This window comes from Culicoides brevitarsis, chromosome 2, assembly GCF_036172545.1.
Source record: "Culicoides brevitarsis isolate CSIRO-B50_1 chromosome 2, AGI_CSIRO_Cbre_v1, whole genome shotgun sequence".
Lineage (NCBI taxonomy): Eukaryota > Metazoa > Arthropoda > Insecta > Diptera > Ceratopogonidae > Culicoides > Culicoides brevitarsis.
In genome coordinates, this window is record NC_087086.1 from 10,068,369 (window position 1) to 10,093,899 (window position 25,531).

At 24.0% G+C, this 25,531-nt stretch overlaps 1 protein-coding gene across 1 annotated transcript in view; it reads left to right on the forward strand.

Annotated features, from left to right (window-relative positions):
• Positions 1–395: 395 nt before the first annotated feature.
• The window catches only part of LOC134830158 (zinc finger protein chinmo), a 33,022-nt gene continuing 7,886 nt past the window's right edge, over positions 396–25,531 (forward strand). Inside the window, exons 1-2 of the mRNA XM_063843549.1 lie at positions 396–765; positions 21,779–21,913. Of these exons, the coding sequence (XP_063699619.1) occupies positions 729–765; positions 21,779–21,913 (172 nt within the window). The 5' untranslated portion in view covers positions 396–728. The remainder of the gene's footprint in view (positions 766–21,778; positions 21,914–25,531) is intronic.

The following is a 25,531-nucleotide window of genomic DNA, read 5'->3' on the forward strand; positions in this document are numbered from 1 at the left end:
AATTCAATTATTTCACCTTGAAATCTCCGAAAAAAAACCTTCATTTATTTGCACAAGTGAGATCTGTTCCAGCCTAGCAGATCATTGTTTTAGTGCTCGCTCGTGTTGCACTCATACCAAAGCATATCTCCATACATACCGAACATTTTTTCGGCAATTTTTGCGTCGTTCTGCAACTCCGTAACGTCACACCGGCTGACTCTACCGCAAATTCGCAACGAATATCCTCCATTGCCCCCATCTAGCACCAAAAATTTATCTAACTGGTTCTTTTTTATAAAATTGCACATTCGCACCACGAGTACGCGCCGCAACGCAACTGTATGAGTAATACAAACACAATTGTTGTTATTCAAATATTTTTTTTTTTCGCTGTTTTGCACTCCTCATCATCATCGGTCGTGTCGTCGTCAGTCATTAATTTTATCGCGTACACAACGCATTGCATCGACTGTGCATACACCAAAAAAATTTTTTTTGGACAAGAATTTTCGGGTTTGCGGCTTAGTAACTGCTTGTGTGCATTTGCAAGTAGAAGTTTTTATTTTGGTTCAACTGAAAAAAAAAAAATAAAAAAAAATTAATTTATGTGACTTGTGACACGAAAAAACTTAAAAAGCTTCTTATCAAAGCAGTAAAATTTAAATTAAACAGTGAATTTAATTGTTTTAGATACAGATTCAAGTAAAAACCGCAAAAAAGTGTAAAAAAAAATTAAACAAAGAACAATGTTCTTCGACGACGACGATTCTTTACAAGATTCTGGTAAATAAATTAAATTTAATTTTTTTTTATATTTGTTCAAAGTACATTTTTTTACGTGCGACATTTTTCCGTCAATTAAATTTAAATTTATCTCGGCAAAAATGAGTCAAAACAAAAACATTATATGACATAATCGGTTGACATTGAAAATTGCATATATTCTTGCTCATACGGCGCGGCGGCGCACATACACAAATAAATGCACGATAATGCCACCATGACACCGCGCAACGAACGAAAAAAAATATAAACGAAGAATATGAAGAAAAAGACTAAGATTACATTTTTTTGTGTGTGCCGTGCACGATTTTTATTGTTATTATTAACAGAATTTCGTTCCTTGGAATTGCAAAAGAGTCATTTTTCGGACAAATTTTCGGCAAACGAGATGAGAACTTGTCTTCTGGGAATGCAAAAAAGTGATTGATTCACGTAGAATTCCTGAAAATTTCGGTTTTGATACAAAATTTATACACAAAAAAAAAGTGATAAATGTTGCACGAGCTCGACTTTGTAGTTGGCAAACGAAAAACAAGTGTTATGATATTGACATATGAAGTTTGTTGTTTAAGAGTTATTTTTAAAGGTTCTTCTTTATTGGTTGATTGTGAGTCATGAAGTTGCGGTGAGTTCTAGATTGGAATGAAAAATGATTGTTTTTTTTTGTTGCATTGAAATTTTTTTTTTAATTATTTATAAAATTTATTCTTATTTTTTTTTGCATGTTTTAATTTTAATTTATAGAGCAATTAATTTAATTTTATTCAAAGCCAAATTATTAAAAAATATTTAATTAAAAATTATTTTGTATCAAATATATTTTTATGTTAAAAAAATAAAAAAAATTAATATTAAACGAAAAAAAAAAAATAAATAAATAAAAAATTAAAAAAAAAATAAAATAAAAAAAAATAATTTAAAATAAAAATAATAATTTTAGTTCTCGAAAGAAAAATAAAAATATGTATTTTAGATTTATTTTTTTTAAAGAAACAAAAAAAAACTATTTAAATAAATTGAACTGAAAAATAAATAATTTCATAAAAATAAATTAATATAAATTAATAATAAATAAATTAAATTAAATTAAAATAATTTTAAATAAAAATTAAATGAAATAAATTATTTTTTGAAAAGTATAAAATTTTAATTGAATACATTAAAAATTAATTTAAATAAAAAATTAATTTTTTAATAAAAACATATTTTATTTAATAAATAAATTAATAAAATTTATTAAATATTTATTTTTAATTTTTAATTAGGTACAATCAATATTTTAATTTATCCGATTAATTTAATTGATTTATTTTTTATAATAAATAAAAAATATTTTAATTTAAATTTACCTCAAATCAATAATTTTATAAGGCATTTCCTTTTGAATAAAATAATCTAGTTTCAATTTTTGCACCTACCTATTTCTTCTAAATTTTGAAAGGAAAAAAATCCATAAATGTCAATTTTTCAAGGTCGAATCCATTAAAAATGCATTTCAATTCAACTTTCAAGATTAAACGGAAATTCTTGTTCTCACTGGTTTCTCAAATAAACCACAACTCATACAAATTTAACGAATAATTAGGCATGATCAGCAAGAAAAAAAATCTTAAAACACTTTGGAATAAAAACATTCATTATTTTGTGTGAATTTTTTCTCCTCAGTATGACTTTTAATAAATTTTTCGGGTAAACACGTTTTTTTCTTACTTCTTCGCACTGTTTGCTCAATATATATACGGACACTGCTGCAGAGACGCAAAGACAATGTTGTACAGCTAGAGCTATAGATAACTGCCAAAAAAATAAAAACTAATGTATATGACACACGACGCGCGCGATGATATTTTTGCAAACTGCGTTATTGTGACCGCCTTACCCGATTCTTGGTGCGCAATATAAAAAATATGCAGTCGACCACGTTTGTATTTGCGCTTCTTCTTCTTCTTTTTGCGACGTGTGTGTGTGAATTCGTTTATTTTTTTTTTATTTCGTACATTTGGCATTTCCTATATATAATTTTTTTATGATTATTTACGATGATTTTTTGATGAGTCTACGTGATTCTTGTTTTGTGTGAAAGAAAAAAAAATACTTTTTGCTCTGCTGTTTATGCATGCATATAATGGACGGGATGAATTGCTGTTTCGCTTAATTTTTATTTATTTCTAGAATGTTGCATCATTTGATTTGAGCCAGAGAAAATTCGTGTGTGCGACTTTTCAAGGACGTTTTATAAATTTATTGTTGTTATGGTTCCTGGCTCACTCATTTCTTCACATGCACGAGTCGAAAAGTGATGTGCAGGGATGACAAAAATATTGCTTCTAAATATTTACCTAAAAATAAATAAAAAAAATATATTAAAATTTTTATTTTTTTTTTAATTAATTTATTTTGATAATAATTTTTTAGCAATTAATTTAATTAATTAAAAAAAATAATTTTTAATTAATTAATTATTTTTTAAATATTTAATTAAGGTGCAAAATAAAAAAAAATGTTAAAAATATTCGAAAATTTTTACCAATCGAAATAAATTATAAAATTTATTTTTAAATTAATTAATTTTATTTATTTTTTTTCATTAATTAATTAAATTAAAATAAATTTTAAAAAATTAATTTAAAAAAAAATAATAATTTAGTTTTAATTATAAATTAATATTAAAAAAAAATTTAAATCAATTTTTAATTCATTTATTTTATAATTTTAAATTCTTTTCTATTAAATTCTATGAAAATTTTTTTTAATCGTTTTATAAAAATATAAATTTAAAACTTAATTATTTTTATTTAATTTTGATAAATTTTAAAATTAAAATAAAAATATTTTTTAATTATTTTTTAAATAAAAAAAATAATTTAAAATAAAATTTGTATAACTTTTTAAACTTCATTAAAATATAAATTAAAATTTTTTTCTGATCCCCTTTTTCTTTTCTGTGCATTGCCGAAAATTGGTTCTGTTTGCACAAATGTTCAACGACAAACGACGACTACAAGTTTCAAGGTTATTTGCGTAATAACAATTTTTTATTAATCATAACAATATACATAAAATGCAGGCGGTTGGCGGGAGAACCGTACGAAAAAAAAATAAAACGATAAGAAACTGCACAGAAAAAGAAAAAAAAAATTAGCGACCAAAAAAAAAATCGTTGATAATATTTTTTTGTTTGTGGGTTATACTTTAAAAAAAAGTGACAAACTGCAAAAAAAAATTTTTTAGAGATAAGAAAAATTATAACATTGTTTTTTTTTTGGGCATTGCGTATAAAATAGGTCAAACATGCAGTTCTAACGAATTTTGTGTATGTGACATTCTGATAAGAAACCCGAATCAAATTGGAACACAAACAAACACTTGCCATTCGTTCCACATTTTTTTTTTGTTTTTGTCAAGATCACCTTGATTATAATCTAAGTTACGAATGAAAAAAAAAGTTCGAGGACACGAAGCACGAAAACGCGTTAAAGGGGTAAATTTTCTACCTGTTCAGCCTCAAAAAATCGCACAGAGAGAATGGGAGTGCCATTTCTATTGATATCAACTTCCTGCACCTCTTTCTTTCTTTCATCATTTTTTTTTCTTCTTTCGCTTTAAACACATGCAAATCCTTTTTTTTAATAATAAAGACTTGAATGGAATGAGGAAATGAACAAAGTCGTTTCTTAACGGAATCCAGTATTAGTGCACATTTTTTTTCGGCGTTAAATGATAGTTTTGCATGTCGAGAATATATTTCATGCGATTTTAGTGGTTAACAAATAACATAATAAAATAATAAAAAATTCTAAATATTTTTTTTTGCGGCAACCCGCATATATTTTAACACAAAATACAATCTTTTTAATGAATCAGAAGCGCTTCTGACAGTAGCGCGCTCCAATAATAAAAAAAAATGTAGAGGACATAGCAAAAAATGCGTAAATAACTCGCGATAACATCACACCATTATTATTTTTTTATGTGTTTTTGGCTCTATCACATGCAGCTAACGGTCAACTAGTTCCTTGCAGTAATTTTACGTGCCCAAAAAAAAAAAATTCGAAAAAATATTGCATGAGTTAGTTTTACCGTACCTACTATTTATTACTTTATTTAGAAGAAAAGTGTGTAAAAAAAAATATTAACATGAAATCCATTATGCGCTATAATTTACTGTTTCTTTTTTTTTCGTTAGTTCAGCAGTGCTTGGTACATTGCTGCATGAAGTAATTTTTTTTTACAAAAAAAAAAAAAAAATAAAATAAAAGTGTAGTACATCACTTATACGGAACATGTGCGGATCGATATGTTGATTTTTTGTGGTTTCTATGTTTTAATGGCAAAAAAAAAATTGTAATAAAAAAATAGTACGAAATTTGATAATTTTATGTGAATGTCGATTAAAGTTGTTAAAATTGGTTGTTTTTTGGGCTAATTGATCCTTATGAGCTTATGGAAATGAGTTAATAATTTTGAAAGGTTTTATTTATGATTTTTGTTTTAATTTTTTTTTAGTTTGGAAAAAAAAACATGCAAAAAATTTTTTTAAAAAAAGGAATAATAAAAATATTAAAAGTTAACAAATATATTAGAAGAAATATTTTTTTAAAAAGAAAATTTACAAGATTTTTTAAATAAATTAAGAATTATTTTTTTTTCAATTTAAAAACTGATTTGAATTTTATTCAATAATTAATTATTTTTAAATTAATTTATTAAATGATTTAAAAATAATTTTTAAATTAATTAATTAATTATTTTTTTTAAATTTTAATATAATTTATTTTCCATCGAAAAATATGTAATTTTTCAAAATTGACTTTAATTTGTTTTCTTAAAAATAAATTAAAATTTGTCATTTTCAATAATTAAATATTTCTCGATGGAAAATAAATTAAATTAATATAAAAATAAATAATTTTTAATTTATTTAAAAAATCTTGTTAATTTTCTTAAAAAATATTATTTCTTCATGATTCATATATTAACGAAAATAAAAAAAAAAATATTTTAAAAATATTTTTGAAAAATTAAAACAACATAAATTTTAAATAATTCAAATTAAGCATAATGAAAATTATTATTTTACGAATAAAATAATCGAAAATTCAGAATAAAAATGAATTTTAATTTTACAATTAAATAAAATAATTAATTCTTACATGAGATAAATTTTCGTTGTTTAATATTTTATTTAAATTTATCTTTAAAATAATTATACATAATTTAATTAAAACAAATTTTTATATAATTTAGTTTTATTTCTGTACAATTTTTATTTTATATAATTTTATTAAAAAAATAAAAATCTTTTTATTGAAAAAATATTATCCTTGAATGATATGATTAAAATTTTCCATAAAATCCAAAATTAATATTTTTGCAATATAAAACAAAAAATTAGAGAAAATCAACAAATATGCATCAAAATTTCTTCTAGAAATCTCAAAACATATTATTATTTACCTTTTAATGCCTGTCTGACAACAAAAGCACGTGTTAAACATAAAACTTTTACCACGTGCTCTTTCTTCTTTTTTTCTTTCTTTTTTTTTGAAATGCGAACAATGTCGCAGCAAATGAAGCAACCTTTCATCTCCCTTCAAAACTCAACTCAACTAACCTTCGAGCACATTCGAGAGTGTCGTACTTAACCACGTTCGTTTCAGGTGGTCTGCTAACAACAACGAGGACTTGTATCTTCTTCAAATACTAATAAATAAAAACATCGCACGAAAAAAAAAACGAAATTGTCCCTCTTCCATTAAATTTCATTTCATTAGAAATTGTTTAAAATCGACTCCTTTTTCGACGATGGACACACAAAACGAGCTTTTTAAATGAAATTTTAATTTTAACGCATGATGATGATGATGATGAATAGATGAGCATACAGTGTAATTTATTGATCGCAATACGCATCGTCCTCGTCGTTGTCGTCCTCGTGAATGAATGGAAATAAAACATGATCTAATAATGTGTTTTTAGGGTGAAAGTACCCTTTTGCTCTCCGCTCTTGTTGTTTATTGTTTCGCCAGTAATTTCGCTGCAGAAAGCAGAAAATGAATGACTTGACATGTCTCTACATAAATAATAAAAGGCAAGGAAGTAATAGAGAGGTTCTTATTAGAAAATTTATTCACTACGCTGCGTAATAATAAATGTGCAAATGTCCTCCGTATGCGAGGAAGAGCCGAAGGGAACGGGCGACGAAAGGTGTGGGGAACAAAGCGAGTGCATGCAGATTTGGCACAGTTTTTAGTGAAAGGGTGAGAGATTAAAAAATATTATTTTCCTGCGTATTGCGTGCGTTTTTGGGCGTATTTTATTGATTTTTTGACTCTCGCTCTGACAAAGTTTCAGAGGAAAAGTTTTTAATTGATGAATAATAAATTGACAACTTTTCAGTAGGGCTGTGCTGTCAAAATATGTTGATATTTTCGAGTTGACATTATTATTATTGATGCGTGTTTTATTAAAAAATAACAAAAGAGATCAAGAATTCTGTTTTTCCATGAATTGTTTTTTTTCCAGAGATGTAGATTTAAAAATTTTATTTATTTTTCTAATAAAAAATAATTTAAGTTTTATGTTCATTGAAAAATAAATAAAAAGAAAAAAAATCAAATAAATATTTAAAAAAATATATTTAATTTTTTAAAAATATAAAATTATTGAAAAATGTTTTAAATTATAAAAAATCAACTTAATTCATTTTTGGAGATATAATTTAATTTATATAAATTTTTGTTGATTATTTTGACGACATTTATTTAAATAAATTTACTTTAACTGGTTTCGATTAAAAAAAATTCTTTAAAAATTATTCAAAAAATTTTAAAATATATTTTTTTAATTATTTAATTAAAATTTATTTAAAAAAAAATTTATTATCAAATTTTTAATTAATTAAATGATTATTTAATTTAAAAAAAAATTAATTAGATTAAATAATTAAAAAAATATAGTATCTTATTATGAAAAATAAATTTTCTTATTATTTAATTAATTTAAATTTATTTTATTTAAATTATAATTAAAATTCTATAAACAACATTTAAAAATTTTAATTATAATTTAAATTTTTTTTTTTCAAATTTAAAATTAAATTGAATAACTTTTGATAAAATAAATTTAAATTAATAAGAACAATTATTTTTTAAAATAATAATAAGTGAATTTCAATAATTTTTTTTTTCTTCTGAAGTTAAAAATTATTTTTTTAAAATTATCTTTTAAGCTAAATTTTTAATTATTTTTTAGTCAATTACGAGACATAATTTATAATTTTGACGAATTTTAAAAATTTCCCAATTATTAAAATTAATTTTGAAAAATAAATTTCAATTTCTAATTTAAACCTCTTCACTTCAATAAACTCAATTCGCCCCTGATTTCACAAAAAAATAAAAATCCCCCTTCCTTCAACAAAATTTTCCATCACATAATCTAAAACGGTGCACTTTTACTTTCACTTTGAATTTTCTTCATTTATAAATGACAACAAACGTCGTCCTCCCACGAATGAACGTCGAACGAACGAACGAACGATATCCAAACAACTTTCCATTTCAATTATTATTTATCCTTCCTCCGAGTTTTCCGAGCCGCACACAAAATTCTCTATACATCCACTTGTGCAATCCAACAACACAACAATCCGATACATCTGAACGATGGCATGGCGCCCGCTTGTTCCACACTCCAACTCCCCCTTGAAATTCCTCCCAACAACGACGACGACTTTTCACTTTCAGTATCCTCGATATTGAAAATTCACTTTTGTTGCACAATGTACGGCGCGAACCCCATTCCACGAGCTGGCTGTGTGTTTCCGGTGGTAGGCTACCGAATTTATGTACGAAGGAAAAAACATTTTTCAGCGCTGTGACATGGCTCTGAGCCATACACGAGGACGACGACGAGCACATGCGTTTTATGGGAAAAACATTATTACTTTACTGCTCTTGCACATTCATTAAAGTCGGCACGAACGCCATCCATCCAGCAAAAAAAAAGTGCAAGGGGAATGGGAATTTCTACCTCTAGTTTCATTGTGTATTTGTCTGTACGGAGCTATAGAGGTATGGTCTGTACGTGTATATGGGGTATGTACGACGACGGATGTTATCAAGAGTTGGAGCTGCCATCGCATAGCACAGCACTTTTCATTCGTTTTTAATATTAATGGTGGCGTCACATTTCTCAGTGCTTCGTTATGTAGTACCTAAAGGCAGCTAGCTACACATGGCTGCTGCTCATACGAGCGAAACGACGTTGTGCGTTTCCAATTTAAGTTGAACATTCAATCCTTGATTGAAAATGTACAGCAGTGTTCTAGTTTAAACTGCTGAGCTGCTATATGTTGCAGCACCGGGGAAAATTCGTTCGGTTTTCTCTTTTCCTCTCCCCCCTACCGTATAGCTCCTACAGAGACCCGTACAGGCAATGCGCTTGTATTGGTGCGTTTGTATATAGAAGACGAATGAAAGTGAATTTTCTCGGGTTTTTCGTGTTACAAGAGACTATTTGAGAAAATATTTCGAAATGTCCTTGTCGAACTATTTTTCGTTGCCAAAATATTTTTTTTGTCGCATCTCTACATATATCATATATGTTCTATAGTAATGAAGAGATTACATTACAAACTACATATATTTCTATATACACAAAAGGGAAAGTAGTTTTCGTTGAAGAAGAATTTTTTCACACACACACACATTTATAAAAGGGATGCAAAAGGATGTCCTAAATACTTGTCAGAAACACACGCATACATATATAAAGGCGCTGCATGCAACTTTTATCGCACGATTGTACTTGACACACCGACGCGCTTTCATTTTCTATGCATCTCTCGAAATACGGAGCTACGCATGCACATTATTCTCGAAATCGATCAATACTTTGCACTTTTTTGCGTGGACCGTCTTTTGTGAAGTAAATTCAAGGGGTTTCATTGTTTGAGGATTTTATGGACTAAAGTTAATTTGAAAGATTAAAAAAGATTTATAAAATAAAACAAAAATTATAGGATTTTTAAATAAAAATTGGAGTATTTTTACAATTAAATTAAATTAATTAAATAAATTAAATTAAAATTTTAATTTTATTTTATGGAATAATAAATTTTCTTAAAAAAACTGCTTGCATTCGTAAACAATTTTAAGCATAAATGAAATATTTTCATAAATAAATTGATAATTAAAAACATTTTCTATAAATTTTTATTAAAAAATATTCTTTTTTTGTAAATTTGTATTTTTTAATTATTTTGGTTAATTATCCAAAATAATTATCACAAAATAATTCAAAAATTAAAAAAGATAAATTTACAAAATTAAAATATATTTATTATAAAATAAAATTAAATTATTAAAATATTTTTTTTATATTTTTAATAATTTAAATAAAAAAATTATTTGAATAAAAATTTAAATTAATACAATTATTGAATTGTTATTAATAAATTTTAATTATATTTTTTTATGCAAAATATTTTATAAAATAATTAAAATTATAAAAATTTAAATTTAAATAAAAAAAAATTAAATTAAATTTAAATTAAAATTTAATATTGAAAAAAAAAATAAAAATTTTACAAAAATAAAAAGTAATACAAAAAAATTTAAAATAAAATAAAATAAAAATTATTAAATTTTTATTTATTGAAAATTATCTAGATTTTTAAAATTTTTATTTAATTTTTGAATTAAATTAATTTATATTTTATTTTAAATATTTTTATATTACTTTTTATTTTTCTAAAATTTTTATTATTTTTTCTATTTATTTAAAGAAAATATTATTTTTTTTTTAAATTTTAAATCAAGCAATTTTACATTATCTCAATTTTTTTTAATAAAATTATATTTTTTTTTAAATTTAGTAAAAATATTTTAATTAATTTTAAAAAATTTAATAATATTTTATCAAATAATTCAAACAAATAATTTTTTTTCTAAAAATTTCTATTTTTTATTATTTTATTCAAAACAAACTACGCTAACAAAAGATGTATGACCAGCTAATGCAATTATTTGCTCAAAAAATAAGGAAATGAAAACCGGTTCTCCGAACAATATGCAAATTTAAAGCAAACAGTAACAATATTTTGGTTGTAATCCGTTGAAAAAAACCAAAAACAAACAATAGTTTCGACGAAAAATGCAACAATAGACTGTTTTGATTGCATCTCCCTGTCTTTTTTTGCTTCTATCTTTTAAAAAGAAAAAGTGTTTTTTTATTATTATTTCGCACATGTCAGTAGCCCGAACACAATACTAATAATTTTCTTCTTTTCATGTTTCTTTTTAGGTGAGTTCCTTTGAAGACATCATCGGCAAATTGAATTTCGTATCAAGAAGTTTGTATAATTACGGCGTTTTGTTAAATTGAATGGATTGAAACATGCAAGTGAACTTAATTGGTATGAGACGGAATAGTAAAAGGGGGAACTTCTTTCCTTTTCATCGTCATTTTGGAAAAACAGTCGGCATCCGAAATTGAATGAATGCAAAAAGCAGTAGAGTCAGCTGTCATTGACATGCAATTTCTTGTGAGTGTCGTTTTTTTGTGTGTTTCGGGGAACAAAAGACCGAAATTATCTACAGAAATTTTCGTGCGACGTCGAGACATGACTTTGTTCGAGTGAAAAGGATAAATTATTGCCACAAAAAGTGTTAATTTATTCCTGATCACACAAAAATTCTTTCTCTTCTTGACCATTCACGGGAAAAGTGTCTCTTTTATGCCCAAATTTACTTAGAAATCGCATAATTTATTCACCCGTGACATTTCGGCAGAGCCAATTTCGAGCTGGATGTCGAAGAATGGTGAAAATTAAGAAGGGTAATAATCGACAAAGACCGTCATATGCATTTATTGTACTTCGCGGATCATCATAACACGTGAAAAATACGAGAGAACAATAAAAGTGAACATAACAATGAATTATTTTTTAAAAAAGGGTGCAACGCACATGCATTTGATGCGCAATATTTCATTTTTTTATGTTTTTTCACAAAAATGCAGATACACCCATGCAATTTTCATTAAAAAATTTTTTTAATAAAAATAATGGATTTTTCGCCAATGACTGCAAAAAAAATTAAAGGGCAGTAAAGGATACTTTTTGATTGGATTTTAAAAAAAGTGCATTTAAAAAGATCTTTAAATTTTATGAAAGCAATATTTTTTAGCGGAAATCCAGTAATTCATTAGTATTCAAAGCATCTGGATCGTTCACATCTGCATCATTCACATTTTTTTTTATGAATAATAGCGAAAAGGGGTGTAACATACACTTGATTGCTTCAACAAACACATGTCGCTGCTCGGCTCGTACTATTTGATTTCTCCGCTAATGCAATAAACGTACATTCATGAGTGATTGCAACATATAGATGAACGTGCATTTGAACATTTGAAACGTGAAGCAGCGATGAAGATGTCAAAATAGTAGGAGAAGAGTGTGAGTTGCGTCGGAAATTTTGGCATTGCATCATTTTATGCGGTGTGCATGTGTTGGAAATAAATCTACGAGACGGTTCGTTTTTTTTTTGATAGAGCGTTTAGTGCATTTAAATGGGGCTTTTAAGTTCATGGAGATATTTAAAAAAAAAAAGATTTTGCGACCTAAAATAAATAAAAAAAAAATTAGGTATTTTTTGTAAATTATTGTTTTTGACTTTGTGAGACTTTTTTTCAACACAAAAAAAATTAATTGTAAAATAAATAAAAATGAAAAAAAAAGAAAATAAATATTTAAAAAATTTTGTAATATTTTTATTTATTTTTATTCTATGAAAAAGTAAAAAAAAATAATTAAAAATATTAATTGGTTCTAATAAGATTTCTGTTTGAAATTTCGATCTTTTTATTAATTAATTAACGACTTTTTTATTTTTTTTTTTATTATTTTTTTTTATCAAAAAATTTTTTAATAAAATAAAATTTAATTTTTATTAAAAAATTAATAATTAAATAATACGTTTCAAAATTTAAAAAATATTTAATTTTGGTCAATAATTATTTTTTATTTTTATTCTGTTAAAAGAATTAAAAAAAAATCAAAAAAATGTTTAAAAATTTTAATCTAAAGACAATTTTGAGTAAAATAAAATTTTTGTTTCAAATTTTGACCTTAACGATTTTTTTTATTTTTTTTTTTTTAATTCAAAAAAATAATTAATTTAATTAAAAATAAATTATATAAAATTAAATTTAATTGTTTAAAAAAAATACCTAATTTAAACGTTTCTAAAAATAATAATAAAAATAATAATTTTGAAATAATTAAAAAAAAAATAAATAATTTAATATTTTTTAAATAATTAAAAATTAAATTAAAAAAAAATTGAAAAAAATTTTTTTTTTAAGAAATATATTTTATAACAGAATTTATATAAAAAAATAATTTTATTAAAGAAAGAAAACAATCTCAAAAATAAAAATCAACTAAGAAAAACTGAGAAAAAACAAAGGATTAATCTAAAAAAAAATATTTTAAATAATATTTTTGTACGACAAAAATCTTTATCCGTCTTTTTAACAATTCTCACCTAATTTTATTTTTATTTATTTATTTTTTTTTTTTTGTGAATAAAACCCTAACCTTGTTACCAAAAGTGTTAGTTTACACAAATTGCAAGAAAGCATGAAATTTGAAACTTCCGTCTTTCCCTCTATTTTCACTTCAATTGCCAAAAAATAAAATAAAAAAATATTAGAAAGGATTCTTCACTTTCCTTCTTTCCCTGAATTCACTTCAAATTCGAAGCCATAAAAAAATAAGTAGAGCAACACATCACTTAGGCACTAAATATACTCGACATGTGAAGAAAAAAAAATGCGAACAAACGAATAAAATAATGGGCTGCACCCTGCACGATTACTACCACTCGAAAAAAAAACTCAGTTAACCACTAATAATGTTCAGGAAAACAAAAGCGCTACAGCCAAAAAAAAAATACAATAATTATAACAGTAATAAAATACACAACAAGCTAACGAAAGAAATGTGCCTTTTCCTCAATATCTGAAGCAGTATAGCAACAACAACAAGCAAAACGCCCAAAATGCATGTTAGGGAAACATTAACTTTCAATGTCATTTGCTATATTTTGTGTTATTTTTTGGCAAAGTTGGAATTTTTTCGTTGTTTCATTTTTAGGTTTGGTTCGTTTTTCATAATTTTCGTTTATTAGTAAAAATGCTTAAAAAACTGATAACAAAATTTTTGGGGCAATAAAGAATAGTTAACGAGGTACAACATTTTTTTTTTAAAGTTTTGTGTCAGACACAAGCTCCCCTATTTTTTTCTCTTGTTTTTCTACAAAAAAAAAAAAAAATACACACGAAAAAAAAAATAACATCAGACTTGTTTTCATAAATAAGATCGAATATCATTCAGAAAGAGTGACCCAAACCCCTTTTTTCCTTCGTATTTGTTTCATTTCAATACTTTTTGAGTCATCTGTATCGCGTTCCGTACGAAAAACGCAAAAAAAATAGAATGCCGATGCCGAGCAAAGCAGAGCCAGCATTTTATTTCAATCCTCTTAAAAAATTCAAAATCATTCATCCGTGCAATGAAGTACGTTGCGTGTGCTGCCCTTCTGATTGTGTGTGTGTTGTTTGCCTGGCAGCAAGCAGCATCAGCCAATGTTGTCTATCACGAGCTAGCGGATAAAAACAGACGCATTTCATAAAGTTTTTGCCATGAAAAAAAAATTAAATAGAAAGAATGGTTATGAAACTTGCAAACTTCACAAAATTCTGAGATAGGAAAGGAAAAAAATATAGAGATAAAGTAGTTTATGGGAGTTTTAGAGACGATCAAGTCTGAAGTCCGGAGTTTGGAGATTTTTTTCTTTATATTTTTATTAATTTTCTTATAAAAAAATAATTATTTTAATAAATTTTTCTTCTGAGTCAAGTTTTTAAAATAAATATTTTTTTTATAAGATAATTTAATTTATTAATTTTTTTTAATTAATTAATTTAATTTAAATTAATTATTAAATAAAATAAAATAAATTTTTACTGTAAAATTATATTTAATTTTTTTTTCATTTTTTTAAAATAAACTTGGGAATTATTTATTCATTGTTTTTTTTTAATTATTATTTTATTTTTTTAACTTCTCAATTAAAATTTTTACGTTTTTAATATTTTTTATTATTTATTTACCAATTTTTTTTTAATTAAATGCAATTATACTTTTTTTTTGAAAAAAAATTATAAATTTTCTCAAAATGTTCTTTAAAAAAAATTAAATTTAAAAATTTTTAATTAAAATTGGTAAAATAAATCAAAAAATATTTTTTTCAAACACCAAAATTTTAATTGAAAAGGCAATTAGAAAAAAATTAAAGAAATAAAAAAAAATAATTTTAATTATTATTAAAAAAAAGTTAATGATTAAAAGAATATTCGAAAAATGAAAAATAATATAAATTAAAATCTTAAATAAAAAAATTTTTTTTTTTGAACATACACTTTGATTTTTATTTTTTTAATTACTGCCAAACTCTCTCAAATAAATTTTTAAAAAATAAAGTAAATAATTTTTTTTTACATTAAAATCCAAATTTGATGAGACTTTTAAATAAAAATATTAGAAATTTGAATTTTTTATAATTTTTCTTGAAAATTAACGAAATAATTTAGTTTTCCCTTCAAAATGTTCTTCTTTGCGTGTCTTGTACATTCATCGCATTGACCGCCATTGAGCCATTTCTGACAACGATAACGACTATTCTGACGGTCTTCCTCTCATACATAAACTCGCCTCTTTACTCATTGAATGATTGAGAAAAAAAAACATTTTTTTTGAGTGTTTGTGCGTCTGTCGTTCAATATCGTCGTTGTCGTTTCATATCATCATCATCATCAGTAACAGCATCGTTGTCGTCCTCCGAGCATTTTTCTCTGTGAAAATGTTTTCAAAAAAAAAAAGCATAACAAGCAAAACGGAAAAATGATTGAACAATTAATGAAAAAAAAATGTATGATGGATAGACCGCCACACACACGAATCCACGTCAATTCTATTATATTATTTTATATCAAATAATAGAAGCGAGACGAGATACCGAAGAGTGTGAGAAACGTATTGATTGAATATAGGAAGTGAAAGTAATATGAACATGCTGCCAGGTATTATTATACTGTTTCTCCCCCGTTCCTCGTCTCGCTGCTCATGAAAAAAAAAATAAAATCCAAAAACAGGACGAACGAAGCAACACCGGTAATGTCCATCAGTTATAAATCGGATTTAGCTCCTTTTGTGATGTTTCGTTATTTTTACTTTTTTTCTGTTCGCTCGTCACATAATACCGAGTCCTTGATAAAGTTCTATCAATTCAATTGTTTTCTTTTGCTGTCGTATTTTTCGGGCACTGCCAATCGTGTAGATGATATCCTTGCTCGAAGGAAGCCGTTGAATGAAAATTTTGCAATCCGGTAATAAAAAAAATCAAATCAAATTTTTAAAAAAGTAATACCTGGACATAAAAATTTGGTTAAAATTCTTTAAAAAGAGAATGAGAGATTTTTTATATTGAAAAATTTCATGCAGAATATCGAATTTTTGGTTGGAAAATAATTTATTTTTTATTTTTGGAGGCTTTTGAATTTTTTTTCAAGATTTTTTCACAATTATATTATTTCTTTTTTGCAAAAAACAATTTTTTAATATTTTAAATTTAATTATTTGAAATAAACATTAATTTAATTTTTTTTATTTTAAAATTATTTTTTTTTAAAAATAATTAAAAATTCATTGTTTTAATAAAAAAAAATAAATTATTACATAAAAAAATATATAATGCAAAAATAAAATTAAATATTTTTTAAAAAATTATTAATACAAAAATAATAAAAATTTAAATTAATTAAGAAATTTTTAATAAAGAAATAAATTATTTAAATTAATAAATTTTAAATAATTTTTTAAAAAAATAATTTTTAAATTTTTAATTCAAAAATTCAAATTTTTAAATTAATTAATTTTAATTTAATTATTTCAAAAATTTATTTAATTTATTATATTTTATTTTTTTTTTGTTTTATTTTATTTATATTTATTTAAAAATAAATATAAAAATTTAAATTATCTACAAATTTATGAAATTCATAAATTAATTAATTTAAAAAAAAATATTTTTTTTCAAAATCTTGATGAAAATTCACCCCAAAAAATTGCATTTAACTTTCTGGGTAATTTTCCATTGAATTTTTAATTAAACAAAGCAAGTTCGTCACCGGAAACAAGGACTTCCGGTGACATGTCAAAGAAAATTGAATAAATTCATTAACAAGTCGCTCATCAAATTCAATCCATTGCAAAACAAAATGCTTTTTTCCAGGAGATCGATTGATGTTAATTTGACGCAGAACATTTTTTTTTGTTCGAGAAAAACTTTTCCTTTTAAAATTTTCAATGTTTTTTTCTCGTCTCTATTTTACTTTTTTGTGGAGGGAAAATAGTCTGTATGCGAAAAAGTCTCAAGAGTGAAAGTAATTAAAACATTTTTACTGATTTATATTCATTTTTGCCATCGAAGCAAAATATTTTCCTTACAGGTTTTTCTGTTGTTGTTCATCTCTGCTAAAAAACCGAAAGAAAGAAGAAAAAACAACAAAAGCAATTTAAAGTTGACTTTTTTCCTTTGCGATGACGATGATGACGCTACATTGGACGACGGCGTCGTTTATGGTTCGAGGGTAACATTGACGCCCAGAAAAAATTTTTTTCAAGATATTTTAAAGTTTTTTTTTGTGTGCCTTGTCGATAAATTATTCAGTGGTTGGTGAGCTAGTCCATTTTTTGTTATCAATAAATATTTTAAAGTTGATCAGGAGGATTCCTTTAAGAAAATAATTTTAAAGTGACAACATGCATATACTTCAGAGTAAATTATTCATCGAGTAAATACAGGGTCTATCCATCAATTTATCCAATTATAGAAGTTGAAAATTTGTATATCGTCATCAAATATAAATGACTTTTTGTCAAGTGGAAGAAATGACATGTGTTGGTTTCTTCCTTTTTCTTCATCGTTTTTCTGTTGCTTATCTGTCGTTTTGAAACTAGTTGCTGTCCTTTTTCCGTTAGTCAATAATTTATACGGTCATTATACGAGAGATTTTCCCATGCAGTGTCAGGAATGCGGTTAGTTTGGGGATTTTTGCGGTTTTTATCAACAAGGAAGACGATTTTGGATTAAAAAATTGAAATTTTTGCTGACCAATGGTCATATTTATGAGAAGACTTTAATGTATTGAAATTAAAAATAAAATATTTTAATATGATTTTTTGAAAATTTAATAAAAAAAGATAAGAAAATTTAATCCTACAGAGTTAAAAAAGTTTAATTTACGAAATTTTTTTTTTTTCTAAAAAAAAAACTATATGATTTTTTTAAATTTTAATATTTAAGTTTTTTCTCGTGAATAAAGTTAAATAAATAAATTATATATTTTTTTTTATTTTTTAAAGAATTAATTTATTTAAAAATTTTTAAAGTTTAAAATTATTTATTTAATTTTTTTTTTATTATTATGATTTTTTAATAATTTATTTATTTAAAAAATTTATTTAATTTTCCTTTATTGAAATAAAATTTATAAAAAATATTAAAATAATTAAAAAATAATGAAAATTCGATTAGTTTTAATAATAATTATTTTTAAAATAAAAAAAAATATTGAAAAATTAATTTAATTAATTTTCTTAAGCAAAATTTGATGATAAAATGTATTAAAAAAGCTAAAATCGACATTATTATGAAAATTAATTAAATTGACCAAAAATATTTATTTTTATATTTTCTATAAATTAATTAATTAATAATATTAATTTATAGTTTATTTCATTATTTTAATTAATTCAAATAATAAAAAAAATAAAAATTAATATTTTTGGTCAATTTAATTATTAATTTTTTTTGTGGTCCATTTCAGCTCTTTTAATACATTTAACTTTCAAATTTGCCACTTTTGTAGCAAAGAAAAAGTTAATATTCTCGAAAAAACTTTTTAACCGGGCAAATGAGCAAAAACAATGAAAAAGTATTGAATTTCTCCTTTATTGCAGGCCATAAATGCACATCATAAACCCTTTTATGGATTTATTGTCAGCGAGTTTTGTCATAAATCCCGCAAAAAATTTCATATAAATTCATAAAATTCCTCGGTTGAGTCATTTTTGCTGCTTTTCTCGCGTGTATCTACAGACGTACGTCCAAAAAACTGAAGAAAATAAAAATGCACATTGTGTGTTATCGGTTCATGCGCATTAAAAAACGCATCATGCGCATAATGGTACATCATTTATTGTGCTTACTATTGCAATATATTATATACCTCGTCTCTACAGCGCGTACACGCACTTTTATATACGACACGTATACCCGTACAGCCCGTAGAACGTACGGAATTTTCATTTATTTTTCCCTACTCGAAATTATGCGTATCTATGCGAGTTTTGTTGCGAGTTGGCAACACGCACACATTCGTAGTTTTTCTTTTGGAAATGCGTTCGTGCGAAGTGCGCGGGAGAGAGAAGTACATAAGCATGTTTTGCTAATAACGTTATATACATTTAATTTTGCTCTAGTTATTTTATTTTTTTTTTTACATTCAACGCAGTCATTCGGGCAAACGCATTTGTTTAATGTCTCTGTGTGCGTGTAAAAATTGCGTTTGCTCCGTTATATACTTTGGCGTGTACTGCATTTTTATCGTAGGTACCTATGTGGCACACGCACAATGTTTAATGGAACTGATACACTTTAAAGTTATTGATTTTTATACGCATAGCACGAAATTGGATGGCACGCCATCTTTCTAAGCTTACCTCGATTTTCCGATAAAATTACTTTTAATTATTATTTTTCCATCCGAAGGTTTTTGGCAGGTGCTTCAAATGAATTTTTAGTTAAAAATTTTGTCGAAAAATGTAACGAATGTAGCACACAATGGTGCATTGAACACTACTTTCACCTTTTTTTCATGAATGAACATCATTAAATGTTATTTTCTAACAATTAAGGTCTTCATTGCTGGAGATGATTAAGCAACATGTGAATGCGTTGGAGCACTTGTTATATTTTAATGAACCTGAAAAAGAGAATTTTGATGAATTTTTTGTCTCGTTCGATTAAAAATATTATTTATTTGCATTTTTTAGTTGAATTGAGGAATAATTTTTTTTATTATTTTATTTATTTAATTTTTATTTTATTTTAATTAATTTTTAGACCTTTTTTTCTCTAAAATAAATTCTAATTTAAATTATTTAAAATAAAAATAAAATATAAAAAAATAAAAAAAATTTTCAATTAAAAAAAATAATTTAAAACAAACTACAGAATAATTTTTAAAAAAAAAAAAAAAATTAATTAAATTATATTTAATTATAATTAATATTTTTTTGATATTATTTTTTATTCTTTTTTTATTCTAATGGAAAATTAATTTTGAATTTTTTAATTAATTCTTATTTTTTTAAATTATTTTGTAGGTTAAAATAGTTTTTTTTTTCATTAAAAAAATTTATAAAATATTTTTTGAATAATGTAAATTAAAATTTAATTTATAGAATTAAAAAAATCTAAAAATTTATTAAAATAAAATAAAAAAAAAATTATGAAAATATAAAATTAAATTAATTTTTTAATTTTATTTAAAATAAATTTTTTTTTTAATTTAAAAATATTTTTTTAATAGTTTTTAATTTTTATGTTAATTTTATTTATTGAATTAATTAAATATTAAAAAAAATTGTTTAAAAAATAAAATTAATTCTTTAATAAAATGAGCAATAAAAATCAACTTTAGTCATTTTTAAGCTCAAATTTCAATTTTTTTTGTACAATTAAAACTAAATTAAGACCCCACAGAATTTAAAATCAAATAAATTTAATCTTCCAATCCAGTTTCTAAACCTTGATTAATCACATGCACTGAAGAATCTGTCAAATACCAATTATCGCCTTGCAACCTACATCCAAAAAAACTTCAAAAAAAAAGTTTCAAATAATTTTACCGACACAAATTACAAAACATCCGTCTGTATAAATATTTGATCATTTTTGTGCCTATTGAAAGTAAAAGCTGCGCGTAATGAAGACAAATACCAAACAAATCACGAATTACCTAAAAAAAAGTGTGAACATTGCACTAAAACTAATTTTTTAAAAAATTCAATGCATTGAAAAAAATTACAAAAAAAAAATTTTTTTTGCTCTCACATTGCAACGCATTTAAAAAAATAAATTCAAAAGACTTTAAATAAATAAATACCCTTGAATAGCAATTAAGTTTGCTGCACAACCAGTTGAGTGTTTCGTGTGTGCAACGCGACGACAATTTTTTTGGTTAATGCCATGCATTTGAAAAAATTATTAAAAAAAAAATATTTCAAGCGAACAAACTGCGTCTCAATGACATTTCAATTATAATCAAATTCGTTTTTATTTTAGGTAGGTACACCGAAAAAAAAACGCGCATAGCACACGCGATGATGTAAGTTCATGTCTGCTCAAATTTTTTTCTGTATGCAACACGAATGCACGAGAGATACGCGTTTTTTGTACGCAATCTGTTCCGTTTGTTCAAATAAAGGTGCGTGCAACGCACATTTGCATTTACACACAATCCGCACCGTCCTTCGCTTTTTTTATGGTGCGTACTGCGTGCGTCGCTGTCAAATTTGAATGCATAGAAAATCAATGACCTAAATAAAAAAAATCAGCGTTTTGTTCAACAAAAAGGTCTCGAATGCGAAATTATTTTACCGAAATATTTTTACTCAAAAAAATATTTAAAATAAAAAAAAAATAAAATTAAAAAATATTAATATTAAATAAATATTTAAAAATATTTTTTTTTATTTTTGAATATTTTATTAAAATATTTTTTTTTATATCAAACAAAAAAAAATAAGATTCTTAGAATTTTACCGGAAATTTTTAAATAATTTTTCTTTTTTCTTTTGTTTTTTTCTTTTCAGGAATCTATTCAGACAAAATGGATCAGCAACAGCAATATTGCCTCAAATGGAGCAATTACTCGTCAAATATGGCAATGGCATTTTCAAATCTCTACGAGTCAGATACATTAACGGATGTGATATTGTTGTGTGGAGGTAAGTTCTTCCATTTTTCCCTGCCTCGCTGCCTCGGAATGACACTAATTCAATATTTCGATTTTTGAGTTGTTGTTGTGCGGCGACACACGCGTGCGTCTCTGCCTCGTACTTTTTTGATAAATTAAATTTTGCTGGAGTTTTGCTCATCCGTCATTGTCATGGTAATGTTTAACAAAATAAAAGTAAAAGAAGAAATTTTGTTTCTTGGATGTTTATGCGTGTGTCTTGTTGGAAAAGGAAATTTTGCTCTTTTGGGATTGTTTTGTCCTGAAAATGTATTTTTGTTTTGTGTCAAAAAAGGTGAAATTTTTGAAAAAAATTGATTTTGACGTGAATTTTTTTAATATTGTTTCATTTTTTTTTAATCGAAATTTTATTAAAAAAAATATTCGAAATTTTTTTTAAAAAAATTAATAATTTGAATAAAAAATTTTATAATAAAAATAATACCATCATTACTTTATATTGAAAAATATTTTTTTAATATTAAAAATTTATTATTAATTAAAAATAAAAGTTAAATGATTAAAAAATATTTTTAATATTAAAAAAAAAATATTGTCTAAAATTTGAATGGAAACTTCTGAAACAAAAACTCTGCACTTTAAAAATTATAAAAAAATAACTTCCTTGTCGAATAAAAAATATTTTTTTAAATAAATTAAATTAAAAAAAAAACAAATTAAATAATTTTTTCAATGGAAATATTTTTGGCTTAATTAAACAAAAAATAATAAAATTAATTTAAAAAAAATAATTAAGTAAAATAAAATAAATAAATTCCCTTGCTTTTATAAAAATAAATAAAAATGAGAAAAAATAAGTATAAATTTTATTAAAATAATATTTTAAATGAATATTTTTACAAATTATTTTTTTAAACCAAAATTAAAAAAATAATTCTATTATAAAATCTTGTAACAAAATTATCAAAACATATTTATATTAATTTTTAAAATGAAATTTTTATTTTATTTAATATTTTTATTTATTTTTTTTTATTTTTTTTTTTTTTGATATAATTTATTTCATTTTGTTTGTTTTAATTAAGTAAAAAATATTTCCATTGAAAACAAAAAAATATTTAATTTGTTTTTTTTTCTTTAATTATTTAAAGAACTAAGAAATATTTTTTATTTGACAAAAAAATCAATTATATTAATATTTATTTATTTTATTAATTAAAAATAAAAGTTAAATGATTAAAAAATATTTTTTATGCTTAAAAAAATAATTTTGATAATTTTCCAAAACCTTTGACAATTCAACTGCAATTCCCCTTAAAAAAAATTAAAATTATCTAATTTTTCAAGGTCATCCAAATCACCGTCTACAAAATAATAAGTAGAAAAAAATGAGCAAATTTCCGCTTTAATACCCTTCTTTCACAGACGAACAACTTTTTTTCTTCACTTCCCATACACACAGACTTAATTTTTCATATTTTACCCTTTTTCCTTATATTTTTTTTTATTTTGTCGTCATCATCATCGTCTCGTGTAGGTACATTATATTTACAATCACTTCACTAATAATCTTGTTTGTTTACCAAAAAAAAAGGACGAGTCTGCCAAAAAAAAAGTGTTGGCGACACCGTGTCCTATATAATAAAATTTTCTTTATGTATCTCTAATTTTTTCTCGTCTTTTTCTTCTTTTTTTTCCATTTCCGTCATAGATAGATAGATTTCGATACAGGGGTATGTCGGGCATGCAGATGATGATGATAATAATAATAAAAATAACATAAAAAGAAACGGAAAAAGTTACACCAAAACACGTTCTGTGTATACGGTAAATACGCGAAAGCACAGAAAAAAGACCATACAAAGAGAAAAAAAATCAACATATATTTTTTTCTTCTCTTTTGGAGATGGGGATGTCTCGAGACAATATTATCTGTGTGTACGATTGTACGTGTTTATCGGTACAAATTTTTCATCTTTATTTATTTATGTTTTCCTTTTTTTTCTTTCTCACTCTCTTTCGCATATCGGCATCAACAACGACGACTACATTATTATGTTGTCGTTTTTATTATTCTTTTTTTTTTTTTTTTTGGTACGGACTTATAATAAAATATGTTTGTAAGTCAAGCAGTAGGTTAGGTCCGGGTTGTGACAATAATAATGATCATGATGATGACGACGATGTTTATTTATACCCCTACCTTGCCTTCCTTTTTTTTTATCATACCTCCGGAAAAATTGAGTAATGAGCAAATTATGCCAAACATAAACAACCGGCGTGATAATGACCACACAGCTCGACCATTAGGTTAAAAAAAATATTTTTTCCCAATTTATTGTCAATCATCATCGAACTATAAGTAATTTTCTCTGCGTCTTTTTCGTTAAATAATTTTTCGAAAGTACTTTCATCGTACGAAAAGGACCCTTTTTATTATTCGCCTAATTAAGCAATTATTTTGTTCGCTTAAGATAATTATTTTATTTTGATTCTCCTAACCCATAGACCTAAAAAATTTTTCGCAAACAATTATTTTTTATGTACAAAAAAATTTATAAAAATAAATTTGTTTACCTTGTTTACATTTTTTTCTTAGAAGTCCGTGAAGAAGAAAAAAAAGAATAAAAGTGAGAAGAGACATCCTTGATGATTTCTTTGCCATCCTTTTTTCGGGCGGGTTATTAAAATGCGATGAAAAAGAGAACACGAGAGAGGATGATGTTGCTGTTTAGCATTCTAAACACCGAAAGGCGGCAATAAATATAAGCCCAAATATAGGCGATAATAATAATAATATTTAGGGCGATGTCGTCATTTTTTCCCTTAAATTTGTGTCTGTCTACCAGAAGTCTGCCGAAAAATTCGTAACAGCTGAAATTTATTTGTTTCGAAGGTCGTTGCAAGTGTGGAAGGTTTTTCATGTTTTTGAAAGAATTTTTTTTTAATTTTATTTTAAGAGAAAATTCATCGTCAAAATAATTTTAAAAAAAATCAAAAAGAAAAAAAATCCGTTTAAAATTTAAAAAATTTAAAAGTTCTGAGATCAAAATGTTTTTATTCAAACGAAAAATAATTTTAAAAATTAAAAAAGAAATAATTTTTAAAATTAAAAAATAATAATTTAAAAAATTTAAAATAATAATTATAAAATTAAAGTTTATTTTTAATTATTAAAAAAATTATTTAAAATTTGAAAAATAATTTTTAAAATTAAAAAAATATATTTTTTTTGAAATGATAAAGTTAAATTAATTATTAATTAAGTCAAAAAATAATTTTAAAAAATTCTTCAAATGTCACAAATATTAAAAATAAAACAATTTTTTAGAAAATTAATTTTAAAGAAAATTTTACAATTTTTTCACAATAATCTGTTTGTAAAACTTGAAAAATAATTTAAAAATGTATTAAATAATATTAAAATTTTCAGTAATTAAATTATTTAATTTTTGATTAAATTAAAACAATAATTTTAATAAAAATATTAAGTTTAATTTAGTTTTTTCAATTTTAAAAAAATCTTTCAATGGTCAAAAAAAAAATTAAATTTAATATTTATATTAACAAAAAAATCTTAATCAAAAATTTTAATATTTTTTTTTATAATTTACAACTGAAAATTACTATTTATTTTTTTTAATTAAAA